The sequence below is a fragment of the Plecotus auritus genome (assembly GCF_963455305.1).
Source record: "Plecotus auritus genome assembly, chromosome: 7".
NCBI classification, from domain to species: Eukaryota; Metazoa; Chordata; class Mammalia; order Chiroptera; family Vespertilionidae; genus Plecotus; species Plecotus auritus.
Genome location: NC_137774.1, coordinates 3066149 through 3082516, shown reverse-complemented (window position 1 = coordinate 3082516; position 16368 = coordinate 3066149). Strand labels below are relative to the sequence as shown.

The 16368-nt window shown below is 56.9% G+C and overlaps 1 protein-coding gene across 2 annotated transcripts in view; it reads right to left on the bottom strand.

Moving 5' to 3' along the window:
• UBE2O (ubiquitin conjugating enzyme E2 O) overlaps positions 1-16368 on the bottom strand; it is a 38424-nt gene that overhangs the window by 11855 nt on the left and 10201 nt on the right. For both annotated transcript variants that reach the window (XM_080678544.1, XM_080678545.1), the window contains exons 2-3: positions 1298-1357; positions 1084-1194 (exon numbers count right to left, since the gene is read on the bottom strand). In XM_080678544.1, coding sequence (XP_080534670.1) covers positions 1084-1194; positions 1298-1357 — 171 coding nt within the window. The remainder of the gene's footprint in view (positions 1-1083; positions 1195-1297; positions 1358-16368) is intronic.

Genomic DNA, 16368 nt, shown 5'->3' with positions numbered 1-16368 from the left:
GAGGCCGCTGTACAAAAACTGGGGGGGGGGGGGGGGGGGGGCGGTGGAGCCACAGAATCACCCCAGCGGCCGTCGGAGTCTGCCGGTGCAGGCGGGACGGCTAATGGAGCTGAGGCCGGCAGGCTGGGTCTGACGTGTGACACGTTATTGACACAATCCCAGAGCACCTCCCACAACACAGAACTACTGGTAATGAGGCAAACGGTGACTTTACGGTGGGGAGGTGTGGCAGACACCAAGGCGACCAGGGGTCACAGTGCCCTTCGCCGTGGTGCCGCCACCAGACACTGGGGGCCAGGGAAGAGCTCGGTAGCATTTCTGGGGCAGCCCTGCCAAGGATGCAGGGCTGAGGTTGGTCCCGAGGCCACCTCAGAAGCTCCAGGCGGAGGGTCAAACGATGGGTGTACGGGATATGCAAGACAAAGCAAGACTGGGAACTGGTCCGGGCTGGAGGGGATCCAAGAGGGGGCCACGAAGTGCAAGGTGTGTTCCCGAATGGGATTCTGGGTCAGGACGGGAAAGGGTGCAGCAGGACGACTGACTGGTCTGTGGCCTGGCAGTGAGGCACCGGTCCCCTGCTCTGGGGAACGTAGTTACACAGGAGAGAGAGCTCCTGACTTGGGGACATGCACACTGTAGTATTTAGGGGCCACTGGGATCCTGACTGAGGAAAAAGGCTAAGGAGAGGGGAGGGAGTGTGGGGGAGGGAATGTGGGGGAGCAAACGGAGCTGAACGTTACGAGTGGAGGAGCCTGGTAATGCCGGGGATACAAGAACTTACAACTTTCCGGGAAGTGTGAAACAAATGTCAAAAGTAAGTTACCGAAGAGCAGCTTGTGTAAAGGAAAGGGAAGAGTCAGAGGAGAAAGGAAATGGGGCCGGGACAGCCACACCTGCAGCCCGCGCCGGGGCTGGAGACCCAGGGCGAGCCCGACCTCGTGTCTGAGTGGCTTACAGGCAGGACGCGGCAGGAGGGCTCCGAGGGAGCGGGAGGCCGGGCCTGGCCGGCTCTCCGGGGAAGGGGCAGCACTCGGGCCCCGAGAAGAGCCCGAGGAGCGAGGGGAGGGAGGCGGGGAGGCTCACCCAGATGTGCTGCAGGTCCCTGCTGTTGACGGGGTAAATGATGCAGTTGGTGCCGATGAGCTTGACGGCGCAGTCGATGCTGACGTCGATCACGGTGCCGCACTGGCTGTCCTGGGAGGAGGAGGCGCAGGCTGAGCAGGCACCGGCGCCAGCCACCACGGCACCGGCCCAGACCGCCCGCAAGCAACCCGCTGGGATGGGACGCAGGACTCACGGTGGAGCGCATGTGCCGGACCACGTCCCGGGGCACCACGGAGCGGTCCTCTAGTTTCAGCTGGACGAGAAAACACGAGGGTGAGTGGCCTCTGGAGTCACCCCAGGACACACCTCCGCCCAGCGTCCCAGGGAAGGTGACACACTACAGCCCAGAGCACAAATCCCAAGTCCTCGGTTTTCATGAACCCCAGGAACACCCCGCTCACTGCACCCAGGCCAGGGGACAGAACTCCAGGCACTAACGCCCCGCCCCCACCAAAGGCCAGCACGAGGCTTACGGAGGTCATGTGGATCAAAGTGTGGCGGAGGGACAGATCACAGGAGGCACCAGTTAAAGTAGAGATTTAAGAGCGTTCTACACAGCGAAACATTTCCTAGGAGTGAAACCTTTCTGTCCTTTCTGCCAGTGGCTGCCCTCGCCCTGCAATGAGGGCGAGAGGGGTGGGCGAGCGTGATGCCAGCTGTGGGTCACCCTAAAGCCACTATCAGCCAGCACCACCTTCTAATCCGGGCTATCCTTGCTGGCCAGCTGCAGCCTGCCCCTTATCTCTCGGCTGCGGGGTCCTGCAGGCTGCTGAGTAACGGGACAGCGGCTGCGGGAGGCTGGCCAAGTGCACAGCAAACACCACAGCCGCCGCTCCCCCCCCCAGGGGCAGCCAGGGCTCCGGAGAGCTGCCTGTCCTCTGCCGGGCGCTGGGCCCCTCCGCAGCCAGTGGGAGCCGGCTCCCCACCAGGTCAGCGAGTCTTCTTGGCTGGTCCCCATCCTGGGGCTGCTCTCTGTAGTTCCTCATTGGGTCTGGTAATGGGGGGGTCTCTGTGTCCACCTCCTTTGGACAGGCATCCGCAAGACCTCACACCACAGGGTGGTGAGCTGTTTCCTCAAACAACACTCTCCACGCTCAAGCCTGGGGCATGGAAAGGTGACGTCCATGGAAGGAGAAGAGACGCTGGATCGAGGTCACCGAAACGTTGGCAATGACTAAGAGCAACTCCGCTATAACTAGACAGTGACTTACAGGAAGGGGACCGACGGGCCTGCCATCAATAAAAGCCACAGGGAACCTAAGCCCCTGGCCCAGATGAGACCCCTTGGCCAGACAAGTGACATGCCAGCTCTGAAACCTCAGGCACATCACGTGTGCACACGTGTATGAAATGAGGCGACAGCAGCCCTCTTAGAGTGGCTGGGGGGACTAATCAGGTAGGGAAAGCACAGGTGGTCACAGGTGCCTGGCACACAGTAGGTGCTGTGGTCACTGCCTGACTCGGTGCCCCGGGCACAGGCTCTTCGCCGTCTGCCTGAAGATCCCAGGAGGCTGGGAGGGCCGTGTGGAGCTCTGCTAAGGGTGGTGGAGTGACAGTGCTACTTCTCGAAGTCAGAGAACGTCCTCCCCTGTGACCCTCGGTGCCCGGCTCTGTCCGGGACATGGTATTTTCAGTGGGTCCCACCCGATCTCAAACCTCGGCTCTCATTTTAGACTCCAAAAAACCACAATTGCAGGTCTTTCCAAGTTGCCATAGAAACCAGAAGTCGCAGCCCCAGGAAATTCGATGGGAGAGACCACGCAGGCGGCGTGGGGTGGGAGGGAATGCCATTCTTGGTGTGAGCTGTGGCAGCTGGCACCGCTACCTCGCCGGCTCAGGGATCCCTGAGAAGGACGCAGTTGAGTCTGTAGATCGTGTCCCCACCTTGGCGGTGTGCTGGTCCCCGAGAGAGCTTCCAGGACAGGGAGGGAGGGTGGCACAGGCACAGGCCCTACTCAGCGCAGACTCTCCCGGGGCTGAGCTCCTGCTCCGAGGCCCGGGCAGGAACAGCACAGCCAGTGGCAGCTGGCGCACTGCGAGGCCAGGTGGGCTTTCTCCTGCCCCCTTTGCTGAACTGCGCCCGGCCCAGGGAGCCTGGGTGGCAGCACAGCCTCCGGCGGCTCTGCTGACCTGTGCCAGGCCCTCTGCAGTGTGACTCCTCTCCACAGCGAAGCTCCTCTCCCAGGGCAGGGAGGGCCTTTGGCAGGTGGGAGTGGCAGGGAGGGAAAGTGGTGCAGTGGCCTCTGTCCTGGCGACATTCCCTGCCCGTGGCCATTCCAGAAGAGGAGCAAGTGGTGTCTGGAAGGGTTCCCAACGCCCCCCCTCCCTGTGTCCCTGTCCTGGGCACTGCCCTTCCCCACAGAGCCGCTCTCCCACCCAAGCGCCTCTCACTGACAGGCCCTTCCACAAGTCCTCCTTTCCTCTCCCTCCTCCCGTCCCGTGCTCCCCGCACCCTGTTCTGGAAGGGACGGCTGTGCTCCTGGGGCTCGGTCCGGAGTCCTCTGCCTCCAGGCGACAGCACCCCGGCGCTTACTCCTCTCCAGGCCTCCGCTAGGCGCTTCGTGTTCTAACCCGAGACCCTCCACCCAGGGTCTGTGTGCAAGCATGTGGATCCACGGAGTAAGTGTACTGTCAGGATCATTCCCACTTCACAGAGACGGACACTGAGACAGAGAGACAGTAAGTAACTTGTTCCCAGCCCCGCGGCTCCTGCGTGGTGGCGTGGGCCTGGAGCTCAGGCCGCCGGCTCCAGCGTCCGGCCTGCCCGAGGGCTGCGGGGGAGAGCAGAGGGGACGTATTTCTGGCAGGCCCACACTTTCTGACAGCCTCTCCTGTGCCAGCAGCAGTAACAGCTCCTCCACTTCTGGGCCTGTGGGAGGCTGCTGCTGCGGCCTCTGACTGCCGTGTCGTCCCTGGCTGGGGCTTCGCCCAGTTACATCAACGAGAACGACATCTCTTCTCATCAGCAGTTGGTCTGGAGCCAAAACACAAGCAAACTGCCCTGGCCACTGGGTTTCAGTGGGGTGAGTGTCGTCCCAGGCCCTGAAAGGTCACCGGTTCGATTCCCAGTCAGGGCACATGCCCTCCCTTCCCCTCACGCTAACCAATCCATAAAAACATATTAAAAAACAACAGCAAGCAAACAAACAAGACCCAAGATCTCTATGCTACACACAGACACTGTGGGGTGGAGGACTTGTGGCGCTTTCTGACTTAAAACGCCAGCACACTGGATTTCAGGGCAGTGAGGCGGGAGTGGCAGCAAATGGCGCTGGGTGTGGGCTGGAGCTGGGCTCCTCTTCCGGCCTCTTCCTCAGCCGTTTCCAGTTCCGACTGGACTGGGGCCATGACCGTGAGGCCCCTGGAGTAGGCCGGTGTAAGGACGTTCTCAGAGCGGCTGACCATCACATGGCTGTGCCCCTGACAGCCAGCGATCAGCAACCTGCCCACCTGAGGACAAAGGATTTGCCAGCAAATCACCAACGGCCAGAGGCCTCCGTGCTTGGGGGCAGGGAGGGCAGCGGGAAATGGCTGAGCAGAAGAAAAGACGGACGGTGGTGCCCCTAACTAGAACATTCTGTCAATCATGTGCTACAGAGACCCTTCAACAGAAGCTCCGCTAAAACTAAAGACGGAGGCCAATCAATTCAATAGTTGAGTGTTTTCTACAAATTCAGAATGAGACAGGAAGATAACATACAGGAATGTGCCTTGGCTTTAAAGAAGTTACCTTTAGATGGGGGACCCAAAATAAAATACCTGAATACACTGATACACAAGGGAATATACACTGCTGAGCTGAGTCGTGGGACACAAATTCCTGCTTCTGCATGGCAGTGGGGGAAGGCAGGTTAGGGGAGGCAGGTGGGAAGGCAGGTAAAGGGAGGCAGGTGGGGGAAGGCAATGGGGGAAGGCAGGTAAGGGGAGGCAGTGGGGGGAGGCAGTGGGGGAAGGCAGGTAACGTGAGGCAGTGGGGGAAGGCAGGTGGGGGAAGGCAGGTTAGGGGAGGCAGTGGGGGAAGGCAGGTGGGGGGAGGCAGTGGGGGGAGGCAGTGGGGGAAGGCAGGTAAGGGGAGGCAGTGGGGGGAGGCAGTGGGGGAAGGCAGGTAAGGGGAGGCAGTGGGGGAAGGCAGGTGGGGGGAGGCAGTGGGGGGAGGCAGTGGGGGGAGGCAGTGGGGGAAGGCAGGTAAGGGGAGGCAGTGGGGGAAGGCAGGTAAGGGGAGGCATTGGGGGAGGCAGGTAAGGGGAGGCAGTGGGGGGAGGCAGGTGGGGGGAGGCAGCGGGGGGAGGCAGGTGGGGGGAGGCAGTGGGGGAAGGCAGGTAAGGGGAGGCAGTGGGTGAAGGCAGGTGGAGAAAGGCAGGTAAGGGGAGGCAGTGGGGGGAGGCAGTGGGGGGAGGCAGGTAGGAGAAGGCAGGTAGGGGAAGGGAAGGGCCCGCTGCACAGATGCAGGAAAGCGGCAGCAATAGGGCCCCCTCCCCGCTCTGCTGCAGGGGAGAACTGGCCAGGCCTCGGTATTCTCCACCTCCAGGCCTGCCCAGGGACCGGCCGGGTCCTGTGCCCAGCGCCCACTCCCTGACCGCACACTGCAGACCAGAAGCCTGCGGTGCAGCAGCATTGCATCCCTGCCAGCTGGAATGGCCTGGAGGCACAGCCCGCTGGAGGGGACAGAGAAGACAGAGAAGGGGGACTGAGCCCAACTGCCTGCTGAGTGAGGGAGGCCTGGGAGCTGCGCTGGCAGAAGGCCAGCTGGCGCCTGGGCTGCGGATGCTGCAGTGTTGGGGATGCAGCGTTCTGGTGCATCTGGTGGGAGAGCGGGCATGGAGAAAGAGCCCGCCCTCTGGTCTTGGCCCTGGGAGTGGCACCTTGGCTTACGAAGGATCAAACTGCCAGCTCCAGAGCTCTCCCTGCCGCACCTCCATGCCCTGGTTTCCGCCTGCCCCTGCGGTGTCGGTGTCGGTGTCGGTGTCGGGCAGCAGGGTCACTGGTGAACAGGACCCCGGCCTCCTGGCGGTCTGTCAGGCAGTTAGGCTCAGAGCTGCCTCCCTTCCTCCAGGCTCCTCCGGGGCCCCTAGGAAGGACTGCTCAGCCAGAGCTCGTCCTCACACACCTGGAGGCCACATGCCCGGGGCGAGGGATGGAAACTGACTGAGCGACAGCACCCGTTTCTGGACGCAGCGCCTCAGCATCAGCAACAGCAAGGGGGGTTCGCAGATCACACCTGCTGCCTCTGCAGACCAAGTGGTGGAAATGCCCCATGAAAACAGAGGGATTTAACTTGGCAGTGTCGAAATAGCAGGATTATGAAGAAAAACAAGGCAGCTTTGACAGGTTCCTGGTGGGGGAGAAGGACCAGGGTTTTTAAACATGTACGGAGCCATCGCACGGAAGACCTGATCACTAGACAGACCCCGTCGGCAGGAACCGTGTCTTGCTGTGTGTGACTGCCCGTGGCTGCACCGGACAACTAACAAATGCAGCCAACGCCGGGAACAGTCACGGAGGACCAGGTTTGAAGGCAGCTATTTATCCGAACCCTCAGGTCTCTTTTAAACAACAGATTCCTGATTTTCTACCCCAACCCGCTGAATGAATCTCCAGATAAAGCCAGAATCTGTTTCTTAACATTCCTGGGCAGGTCTAATAATCGCCCGGGTTAAAACTGTTCTACTTTAACCGGTAAGTTTCTCTTTCTTCTAGAACAGTGGTTCTCAACCTTCCTAATGCCGCGGCCCTTTAATACAGTTCCTCGTGTTGTGGTGACCCCCAACCATAAAATTATCTTCGTTGCTACTTCATAACTGTAATTTTGCTGCTGTTATGAATCGTAATGTAAATAGCTGTGTTTTCCGATGGTCTTAGGCTCTACAGCAGCGGTTCTCAACCTGTGGGTCGCGACCCACAGGTTGAGAACCACTAGCAGGGTCGCCTAAGACCATGGGAAAACACAGCTATTTACATTACGATTCCTAACAGTAGCAAAATTACAGTTATGAAGTAGCAACGAAGATAATTTTATGGTTGGGGTCACCACAACACGAGGAACTGTATTAAAGGGCCGCGGCATTAGGAAGGTTGAGAACCACTGTTCTAGAACAACACAGAACCCCAACTACTTAGGGCATTTGTTTTTAATTTTAGAAAAATGTAAAGACATAAATCTGGGGCTCAAGATGCAACAGCAAGGTGGTTTAACTAATTAACAAGTGAGAGCTGACTGGCACCTGCCTTCAGCACCCCTGACCCACGGCTGTGGCCCATCTTTGAACAGGCGCACACGCACCAGGTCCGCAAAGTGATGTGGCCCCGACTTGGGCTGGCTCTGCTCAGGTGGTCCAGTCCCCGGTCTAGGCCAGGTCCCAGACAGACGCCAAGGACAGAGCCGCAGACTCTGGGACAGCTTTTAGCACCTCGCTGACCTAGAGACAAGGGACCTGACCCAGGCCGGCTGCTGCCAAGGTGGCAAAGCCCCAAGCCCGCCAGCATGCACCGCGGACACCTGGGGGCACAGTGCCGCTGCCTTGAAGACTTCCGGGCAGAAGGCAGCTCCTGGGCCCACGCTGAGACCACAAGAACCTGGTGTGTAGAGCTGGGTTACTGGGTGGCACAAGCTGGTGCTTAAAATCTGGCTCTCCCAGCACCTACGAGCTCCAAGCCTGAGAAAGACGCACCCTGGCAGGAAGGGCGTCCCTGCCTGCTCCACATCTGCAGGATGGCCACCAGGACCTCGGCTGACATATGCTCCCACCCCCTCCTTCACCTTCCCCACTACGAACCCTCAGAAAAATGACACCATCTTCAAAATGACGTAATCTTTGGTCGGCAAAGAGCTGAGGGCTCACCCTTCCCCCAGCGGCCTGTCATGCCCAGCCTCCCCTCCACCCAGCGCATCTTGGCTCCTCCGTCCATGCGCCCAACCCTAAGGATCGATCAGTAGCCACACTCGCTGCAAATGCATCCTACCTCCCGAAGCAGACGCGACGGAAAGGGACGCACTCGGCACTCTATTTTTAAAAATGCAAGTACGGTAGAAGGCGGCTGTAAAAAGAACACACCAGCGCCCTGAGCCAAGGCCGACTCCTTCCTGCGGGCCAGGTTCTCACGGAAGTAGGGGTGGAGTGGGGAGCAGGGGGCTGGTCCTCCGATGGCTCTGTCATGCTTGTGAGCTTAGGGCAGAGAAGACTGCAGATCCCCGGCAGGCAGGCAGGCAGGCAGGCAGCAGGCACTCCCCCGAGAGGAGGCAGGTGTGGAGGACGACGTGGACAGATGGCAACGCCCCAAGGGCTCTGCTATGGTCTGGCCCTGCCTTTAAGGGCCAACCAAGCCGCGGGAGGGGGAAGGCAGGCCTGCGTGATGGTTTTAGGGACTAAGCGCCAGGATCCGTGCGCAGTTCTCATGCCTCCACTCGGGCCCCCTGAACGCTTCCGCGATTCTGTCCGAGGTCACTCCCCTCAGGGCAGTTTGAACTGTCCTGAAAGGGATCGGGCACAGGAGCTGTTAAGGGAACACAGGGGAGGTGTGACAGGAGCGTCTGACAGTAACCGGCTTTTCTCGGGCCTGAGCTCCAGTCCGCCTCTGCTCTATCGGGGCTGGCAGGGCAGGGCCTGTCCTGGAGAGGTCTGGGCTTTGACATTTATTATTTATCCATTTTATGCTGCTCCCTCATCAACTGTTGGCCGGCCGTCCATCCATCCATCACTCATTCGACAAACTAAGCACCTACCACCTGGCAGGCGCTGGTTCCGACGTCTCGCCCACCACCCCACTGCCTCTCCGTTCTCCTGGTTTAGTTCCCTTCTTCCTCAAGCACAGCGGAGGCCCGTTAGCGAACACACTCGGTTTCTTCTTTCTGTACAAATGCCTTTACTTCGTTCTCGCTACTGAATGACGACTTGGGCTGGTTCCTCAAAACTAAGCCAACAACTCCTTCTCCTCCGCACGCTGAAGGCTTGCTCCATCGTGGTCTGGCTCCTGCTGGTACCACTTAGACATCTGCTGGGCCTCGCTGTTGAGCCCTGGGAGTGTGTCTTCCTCTTAAGCTGCTTTTAAGCTGCTCTTCTCCCTTTGGGAACGCCCATTAGACCAGGTTGGGCCCTTCCCCCGCACTCTCACTTCTCTTCCTTTACCTGCGCGTTCTACTTAACTTCTTCGGATCTCTTTTCTGGTTCACAGAATTCTCTCGTGAGGTGTGTCTACTTTGCTATTTAACATTTCCACGGGGTTTTTAATTCAATGGTTAGATCCTTCATTCAAGAGGTTTTATCTGGTTCTGTTTATAAATAGCCCCTTTTGCCCTGGCCGGCGTGGCTTGGTTGGTTGGAGCATCATCCTGTACACCAAAAGGTTATGGGTTCAATTCCCAGTCAGGGCACATACCTAGGTTACTGGTTCCATCCCCGATAGGAGCATGTATGGGAGGCAATAAACATATCCTCAGGTAAGGGCAAAAAATAAAATAAAATAAAAAATAGCCCTTTTAAAATTATTGTGTCTTATTTTTTCCTTTCCTTTCTATGCTTTCCTTTAGCCCTTCAATCATTTTAAACATTTATATTTTACTAGAGGCCCCGTGCAGGGTCCCTCGGCCTGGCCTGCGGACTGCGAGAGGGCGCAGGCCAGGCTGAGGGACCCCACCAGTGCACAATCAGGGCCAGGGAGGGACCGTGGGAGGGCTCCAGGGCATGGCTGGCCCATCTCGTCCAGTCCCAATCAGCCGGACCCCAGCAGCAAGCTAATCTACCGATCAGAATGTCTGACCCCTGGTGGTCAGTGCACGTCATAGCGACTGGTCGGACACTTAGCATATTAGGCTTTTATTATATACTAGAGGCCCAGTACACAGATTCGTGCACTGGTGGGGTCCCTTAGCCTGGCCTGTGCCCTCTCCCAATCCGGGACCCCTTGAGGGATGTCGAATAGCTGGTTTCAGCCTGATCCCCGCAGGCCCGAACCAGACAGGAGGGAGCCCGATCGTGTGCACAGAGCATCTGTCCCCTGGTGGTCAGTGCACGTCATAGCGACCGGTTGTTTGGTGCTTAGGCTTTTACAGAGAGAGGATAAGCTCTCCTATGAGCTGAAGCTCTTAAACGATGGAAATCCTGCCTGGTGTGGCTGACTCCTGCTTTAACTCCTGCGTGTTCAGCCACTTCCTAGCGAGCGCTCATCGTTTGTGGCGATCTTAGGAAGCCAAGTGAAAGGGTTGCTTCTCCGTCTCCACGAAGCCTAGCTAGTAAGCTTGGGGAGTCCTGAAACCTGAGAATTATTTCCTCAAATCCCTTCCAGCAGGAAATAGCCCTTTGAGGGGATTTGTGTTTCAACTCTATACTTTACAGGTTTGTTAAAATCCAAATCTATTATTTTAGGGCCTGTTCAGGGGTCCAACAAACACCCCCCAGAGCTGCCACATCAGTAGGCCTGCTCTGCTCTGGCTTTACAGTCCCTCTTTGAGTTTCTCCCTGTCCCTTTTCTTTCCTGCGAGCTCAGCATGTGTTCAAAATCTGTGCTGCAGTTTACGTCGCATTTCCACGTGCTGCAGTAGGGGCGGGTCTACATTTGCTCACTCTACCGTTAGACTGGAAATCCGCTCCGCTGCCTGCTGGCTGCCCACGAGGTTGACGCATCCTCACTCCCAAACTTTCTATATGCGACCTGTTTTCTCTTTGGAAGCTTTATCCCCAGTGTTCTGGAATTACACCATGCGCCAGTTAGGACTTTTTCCATTCACCGTTCAATCCTGGAACCCTGTGATCACCAATTCTGGAAAGATTTCTGATTTCTTTGACAGATTTCTGTCCTTTATTTTCCCTCTTTCTTTATAGTTTGCCTACATACCAGGAATTATTTTATTTTATTTCCTGGGGGTCTTTGTCAACTATCCACCTCCCCCTAATACTGTTACTTTCCAATAATGCTTTCTTGTCCTGACTTTTAGAGCATCCTGTTTTATTTCAGTGACCGAATATTGGCTTATTTCTCTGAGGACATTCACTGCTTGTTTGAGGGCTTGTTCCGTCTGCAGCATCAATACTTTGTTTCCTGTGATGCTGGTTCTGGCCTCTCCCCTTCACTCATGTTGCGAGTTTCCTGCTTACGTCCCGTGATCCCTGGCTGTCCATCCCTACTTCCCGGAGGCGGGTAAGGTATCTCTGTGGTGCTGGGACAGCTCTGTATCTTGATGGCTGCGGTGCCCACATGAAACTACATGTAATAAAATGGCACAGAACGGCGCACACACGTGCACCAATGCCATGCCCCCAGTTTTGATGCTCTCTGAGGTTATGTAAGATGTACCCACTGGGGAAACTGGATGAAGGGCACAGGGGACAACTCCATACCATTTTTGCAGCTTCCTGCGAATCTATAATTATTTCAAAATAAGAAGTTAAAAATGGCAATCAAAAGCCGACAGCAGCTTTGTGAACACGGAGGCTTTGGGCTGTGGAGGATCGCACTGGCTTCTGCTTTTTGGGGGGCCGCCCAACGCCAGCAGCTGCAGGTCTGTCTCCGACACTTCACCTTTCCCAGAGGGGCCTCCTCCAAGCCCACCTCACGCCGGGTCGCAGCTCGCCGAGAGCAGGCGGGGGTAGGGCTGGGACCCCCCTTCAGTGCACAGACTTCCAGGAATCCCTTTCAGTTCCACGTTGTGTCCTTTGCCCGAGGCACTTCAATCCGGAGTCTCTCTGGTCCGTTTCTCCAGAGCATAAACCTCTGCTCTCTCTGGGCAGAGGGGATGGGTATTCTCTGGTTTGCAGAAATGAAGAGGCAACTTGGGGAGTTTAATTTCTCCCTGTGCAGACTCTCACCTAATCCCTGTCTTTGGGCCCAAACCCCCTGCCGGTGTGGGCAACAGACGGCAGGTGCCTCCCGTCCCCGAGGGTCTCTGCAGCACCAGCGGTCCAGCGTGCTCCCCTCTGCGCAGTCTCCGCCCCCTTTCCATCTTCCCAAACTTGAAATCTCTTGTCTATTATTGTCTTCTCGCCCATTCTTTGTCCTCTGGCTTCTTACTTGAAGATAAATGGCTTACTGTGGTTTCAGCCATTTCTGGAGGAGGTGGAGGTAAGTGAATGTGTTCATCTGCCATGTTTCCCTAAAGGACGCCAGCCAGCGGTCTCGGCCTAACGTTGCACATACAACCATGGGACACATGTGAAGATGGAGAGCTGACAATAAGTCAAGAAAAAGACAAGAAATCACAGATTCAAGGCTCAGAAGTGCTTAGTTTCGCCATTCAGCTACTTCGTTCGGAGACCAGTTCGTGTTCCACGCTCTCCCAGAGCTGCTATTCTGAGCTGAAGTGGTGGGGAGGGAAGCACAGCTCCAGCAGAAACGCCCTCGATCCTGGGCAAGGGCTCCCTATCTGCTCCTGCAAACGGCTTTGGTTTCCAGGGTCGAAGGAACGCAGAATCCCACCGGCTGCTGTGATGGAGCCGTGGCGGCAGGAACTGCTCCAGGCCAAGGCTGGGCTCCGGGAGGAAGCCTGCCAGTGTCATGAGGCAGGCGTGGGTGGGCAACACTTCACACGCTTACCACGTGAAATGAGGTTCTTAAATGCTAAACTAAAGGCAGTCACCGAGAAAGTCACAGACACCGACAGCAGCGCCTGTGCCGCTCGCAGACAGACCCCGCTTAGGCCGGAGGGTCTGTGCAGCCCCGGTAGCCAGGATGCACTCCCAGCGCTCAGGCCTCCACTGCCCAGCACACGCCGGGGCCTCTCCCTGCTCTCGCCTGGCCACGTCTTACACCCGCCAAGCGGATACAGGAACGACTGTTACCCAAGTCCACTCGTGTTGATCGCCAGGCATTTCATCATCCCGCTGCAGGAGAGAATGCAGGCCGGACTCCGAGGGCCAGAGAAAATGATGGGTAGGCTCTGCCTCTGAAAGCCTGGCATGGTGGCCGGTGAACTCCGGTGCACGTGACTGGTAACTATCTGCAAGTTGCCCCCCCGCTGTCCAAGAAGACCTATGGCACCCCCTTTCCATGCCAGGGGGACTGTGGCGCTCCAGCTGCACAGCTAGAACCTGGTTCCTGGAGAGATTTAATGTGAAGCCCAAGCACACTTAAATAGGACGGCGGTTACACCCCAACACAATGCAGGAGGCCTGGCAGACCCAGTGACAGCACAGGGCACCCATCACAGGAGGTGGCGCTCACCTGCCAGGCTCTGAAGGACAGAGAGGACCCAAGGGCAGGGCCTACGGGGCAAGCCAACTAATAACCCAGTTAAAAAACAGAGGATTTACCTGAACAGCCATTTCTCGAAAGAAGATACACAAATGGCTACTAAGCCCATGAACAAGCTGCTTGGTATCGCTGGTCACCAGGACAGCGCACCTCCCATCACAGCGAGATGCCCTCACGCCCGCTGGGACGGCTCCAATCAAAAGACCCACAAGCAGCAGGGTGGGGCGGGTGCGGAGACGAAGCCCAGCGCCCTGCTGGCGGGAACGTGAAGGGATGCGGGCACTCTGGCAAAGTCCGGCGGCTGCTCAAAAGGTTAACACAGAGCTACCATACTGCCCGGCAAGTCCACTCCTGGGAGCCGTACCCAAGAGAGCGGGCAGTACGTGTCCACACACAAACCGCTCAGAGCAGCCCGAGGGGAACCAACCTGTGCCCAGCACCGCAGGGAAGGATCACAAAACGGGGCGTCTCCACGCCACGGAACGTTAACTGCCTGGCCACGGAAAGGAACAAAGGGCGGACACTGGTCCACCGTGAGGGGACCTTGAAAGCATGCTTGGCGAAAGCAGCCAGGCATCACAGGCCACACAGCATACGTTTCCATTTGTACGCAAAGTCCAGGACAGGCAAACCCCTGGTGACGGGAAGCGGTTGCCAGGGGCTGGGAGGAGGGGGAAAGGCGGTGTGACCGCTATGGGCGAGGGTTCCTTTGGGGGTGATGATACGTTCTAACTCTAGACAGTGATGGTGGGCGCACAAATCCTTGAATATACTGAAAACCACTTCAATTGTATACTTTGGAAGGGTGACTGTTATGGTGTGTGAGTTATGCCTCAATAAGGCTGTTTGGCTTCTACTTTTAAGGCGACTCGGGTTAAGCTGCAGTTAATGAGTAGGAGGTTTGCTTAGCTGTATGTGCTGAATCCTAGTGTAAATCAGGTTTTATTTTCCAAGTTGAACACCAGAACCTGTCTCCAGTGTCACTGAGTCACCAGAAAACTAGAATCAGCACTCCCAACGGCCTCTGCTCCTCAGAAGTCAGACGGTGGGCTTTTCTTTCCCTAAGTCTTCGCGTCTTTGACCATTTGTGGCTTCCACCCAGCTTCGGCTCAGTCACTGAGCGGCTCGGGCCTCAGCTCCTGGGCTGGAACACAGGGGGTCAAACCGAACCCCCCGCCCTGGGCCTCAGCTCCTGGACTGGAACACAGGGGGTCAAACCGAACCCCCCGCCCTGGGCCTCAGCTCCTGGGCTGGAACACAGGGGGGTCAAACCGAACCCCCCCGCCCCACCGCCCTGGGCCTCACACATAAAGCCCGGGACACAGCCCGCACCTCTCACCCCGGGGCGCTCCGAGCGCTCAGCAGCGGCAAGTCCCTCCCACTCTCCACGTTACGGGCACCGAAGAGGAGAGCTCAACCGGCTCCGCGAGGATGTGCTGATCCCCTCGGCAAACTCACACGTGTGCGTGCGTGTCCGCTTGCCAAGGGCTTTCAGCGGAGGCCTGACAGCTGCTCCGCCCAACAGCCAGCAGCCCGTCTGATAACTAAGGCTCAGGGACGGTGCCCAGGTTTTGAAGTCACCACCAGACCCTGCTGAACTCTGGCGGCTCCTGCATATGAAACGGGCGCTTTCCCCAGGCCCCTCAGAGTCACAGGAGGACCCTAAGGAGAGCTGGGTGGTGAACTGGAGGCTTTTCATTAGCTGCGTTCCAGCCACGGTCCTGGGGAGCCTGGGCCGGGAGGGAGTCTGTTTCTGCTGGGTTTCACACCAGGGACAACCGCCTTCCAACCACGAGGGACACAGCCCTCGCCTCGCTCTGGCCTGGCCCGCTGAGCTCGCGCTCTGCCTGGGGAGCTTCGGGAGGGAAGTTGCTAAAACAGCAAACTACAATATGGTGCATTTTGATTAATCTGCTCTTCCTGGCATTAGGATGCCCGCATGTCCCAGTCCTGGGGTGATTACACAGGGCTCTCAAAAGAGCCCAGCCTGAGCACTAAATTCCATGATCAAGCCACGTGAGGGGGACATGGCAGCTGGCAAGGGGCCCACTCTGCTCCAGCACAGACCACGGAGCGTCTGGGAAAGGCTAAGAATATTGTGTAGGTGAGCAGGAGGAATCTGGCCATTCACTGAAATGCTTCCACGACTCCACACGTGAGCTACACGGAACAAAAGCTTTTACAGAGAGCTATGTTTCTCAAGAAGCTTCCAACCCAGGGAGAGAGAATGCAAGGGTGCCAGCTAAGGTGCCAGCTAAGTGCAGGGGGTGTTAGAGGCAGGGAACAGCCCCCCTGAATTGGGCACACGGATTTGCTGGAGTCAACTGAAGAGGCAGGAGGTAAAGTGTGAAACGTAGGTGAGGAGCCCTGAATGCCACACTAAGGCATGACAAGAGGCAGTCACTGGGGAGGTCAGCTGCGGGGCTCCAGCCGGGCTGAAGGAGGGCCGAGGCAGGGAGACCCGGGGAGACGGCCCAGGCACAAGGCCATCAGGGGCAGACCAATGTTGTAGGGAGAAAATATGGAGGATGTTAAAAGGCATTCTGAACAAAGATTTTATATCAAATTAGATTAGAGGCCTGGCACCAAAGGCACACATCAAAAGAAAAAAAAATAGGCGTTTAGACTTCATAAAAATTTTTAAACATTATGTATCAAAAGACACTATCAGCCCAACTGGAATGGCTCAGTGGTTGAGCATTGACCCATGAACCAAGAGGTCACTGGTTCGATTCCTGGTCAGGGCACATGCCGGGGTTTAGGGCTCAACCCCCAGTAGGGGGTGAGCAGGAGGCAGACAGTCGATGGGTCTCATCATTGATGTTTCTATCTCTCTCCCTCCCTGAAATCAATAAAGATATATATGTATTTAAAAAAGACACTATCAACAGGATATAAAGGACACCCACAGAATGGGAGAAAAAATTTGTGAATCAATTATCTAATAAATTATTAATATCCAGAATATGTAGAGAATTCCTAAAACTCAACAATCAAAAGACCAAGCAACTCAGTTAAAAAATGGGCGAAGCACTTAAACAGACATTTCTCCGAAGATATACAAGTGACCAACAAGCATGTGAG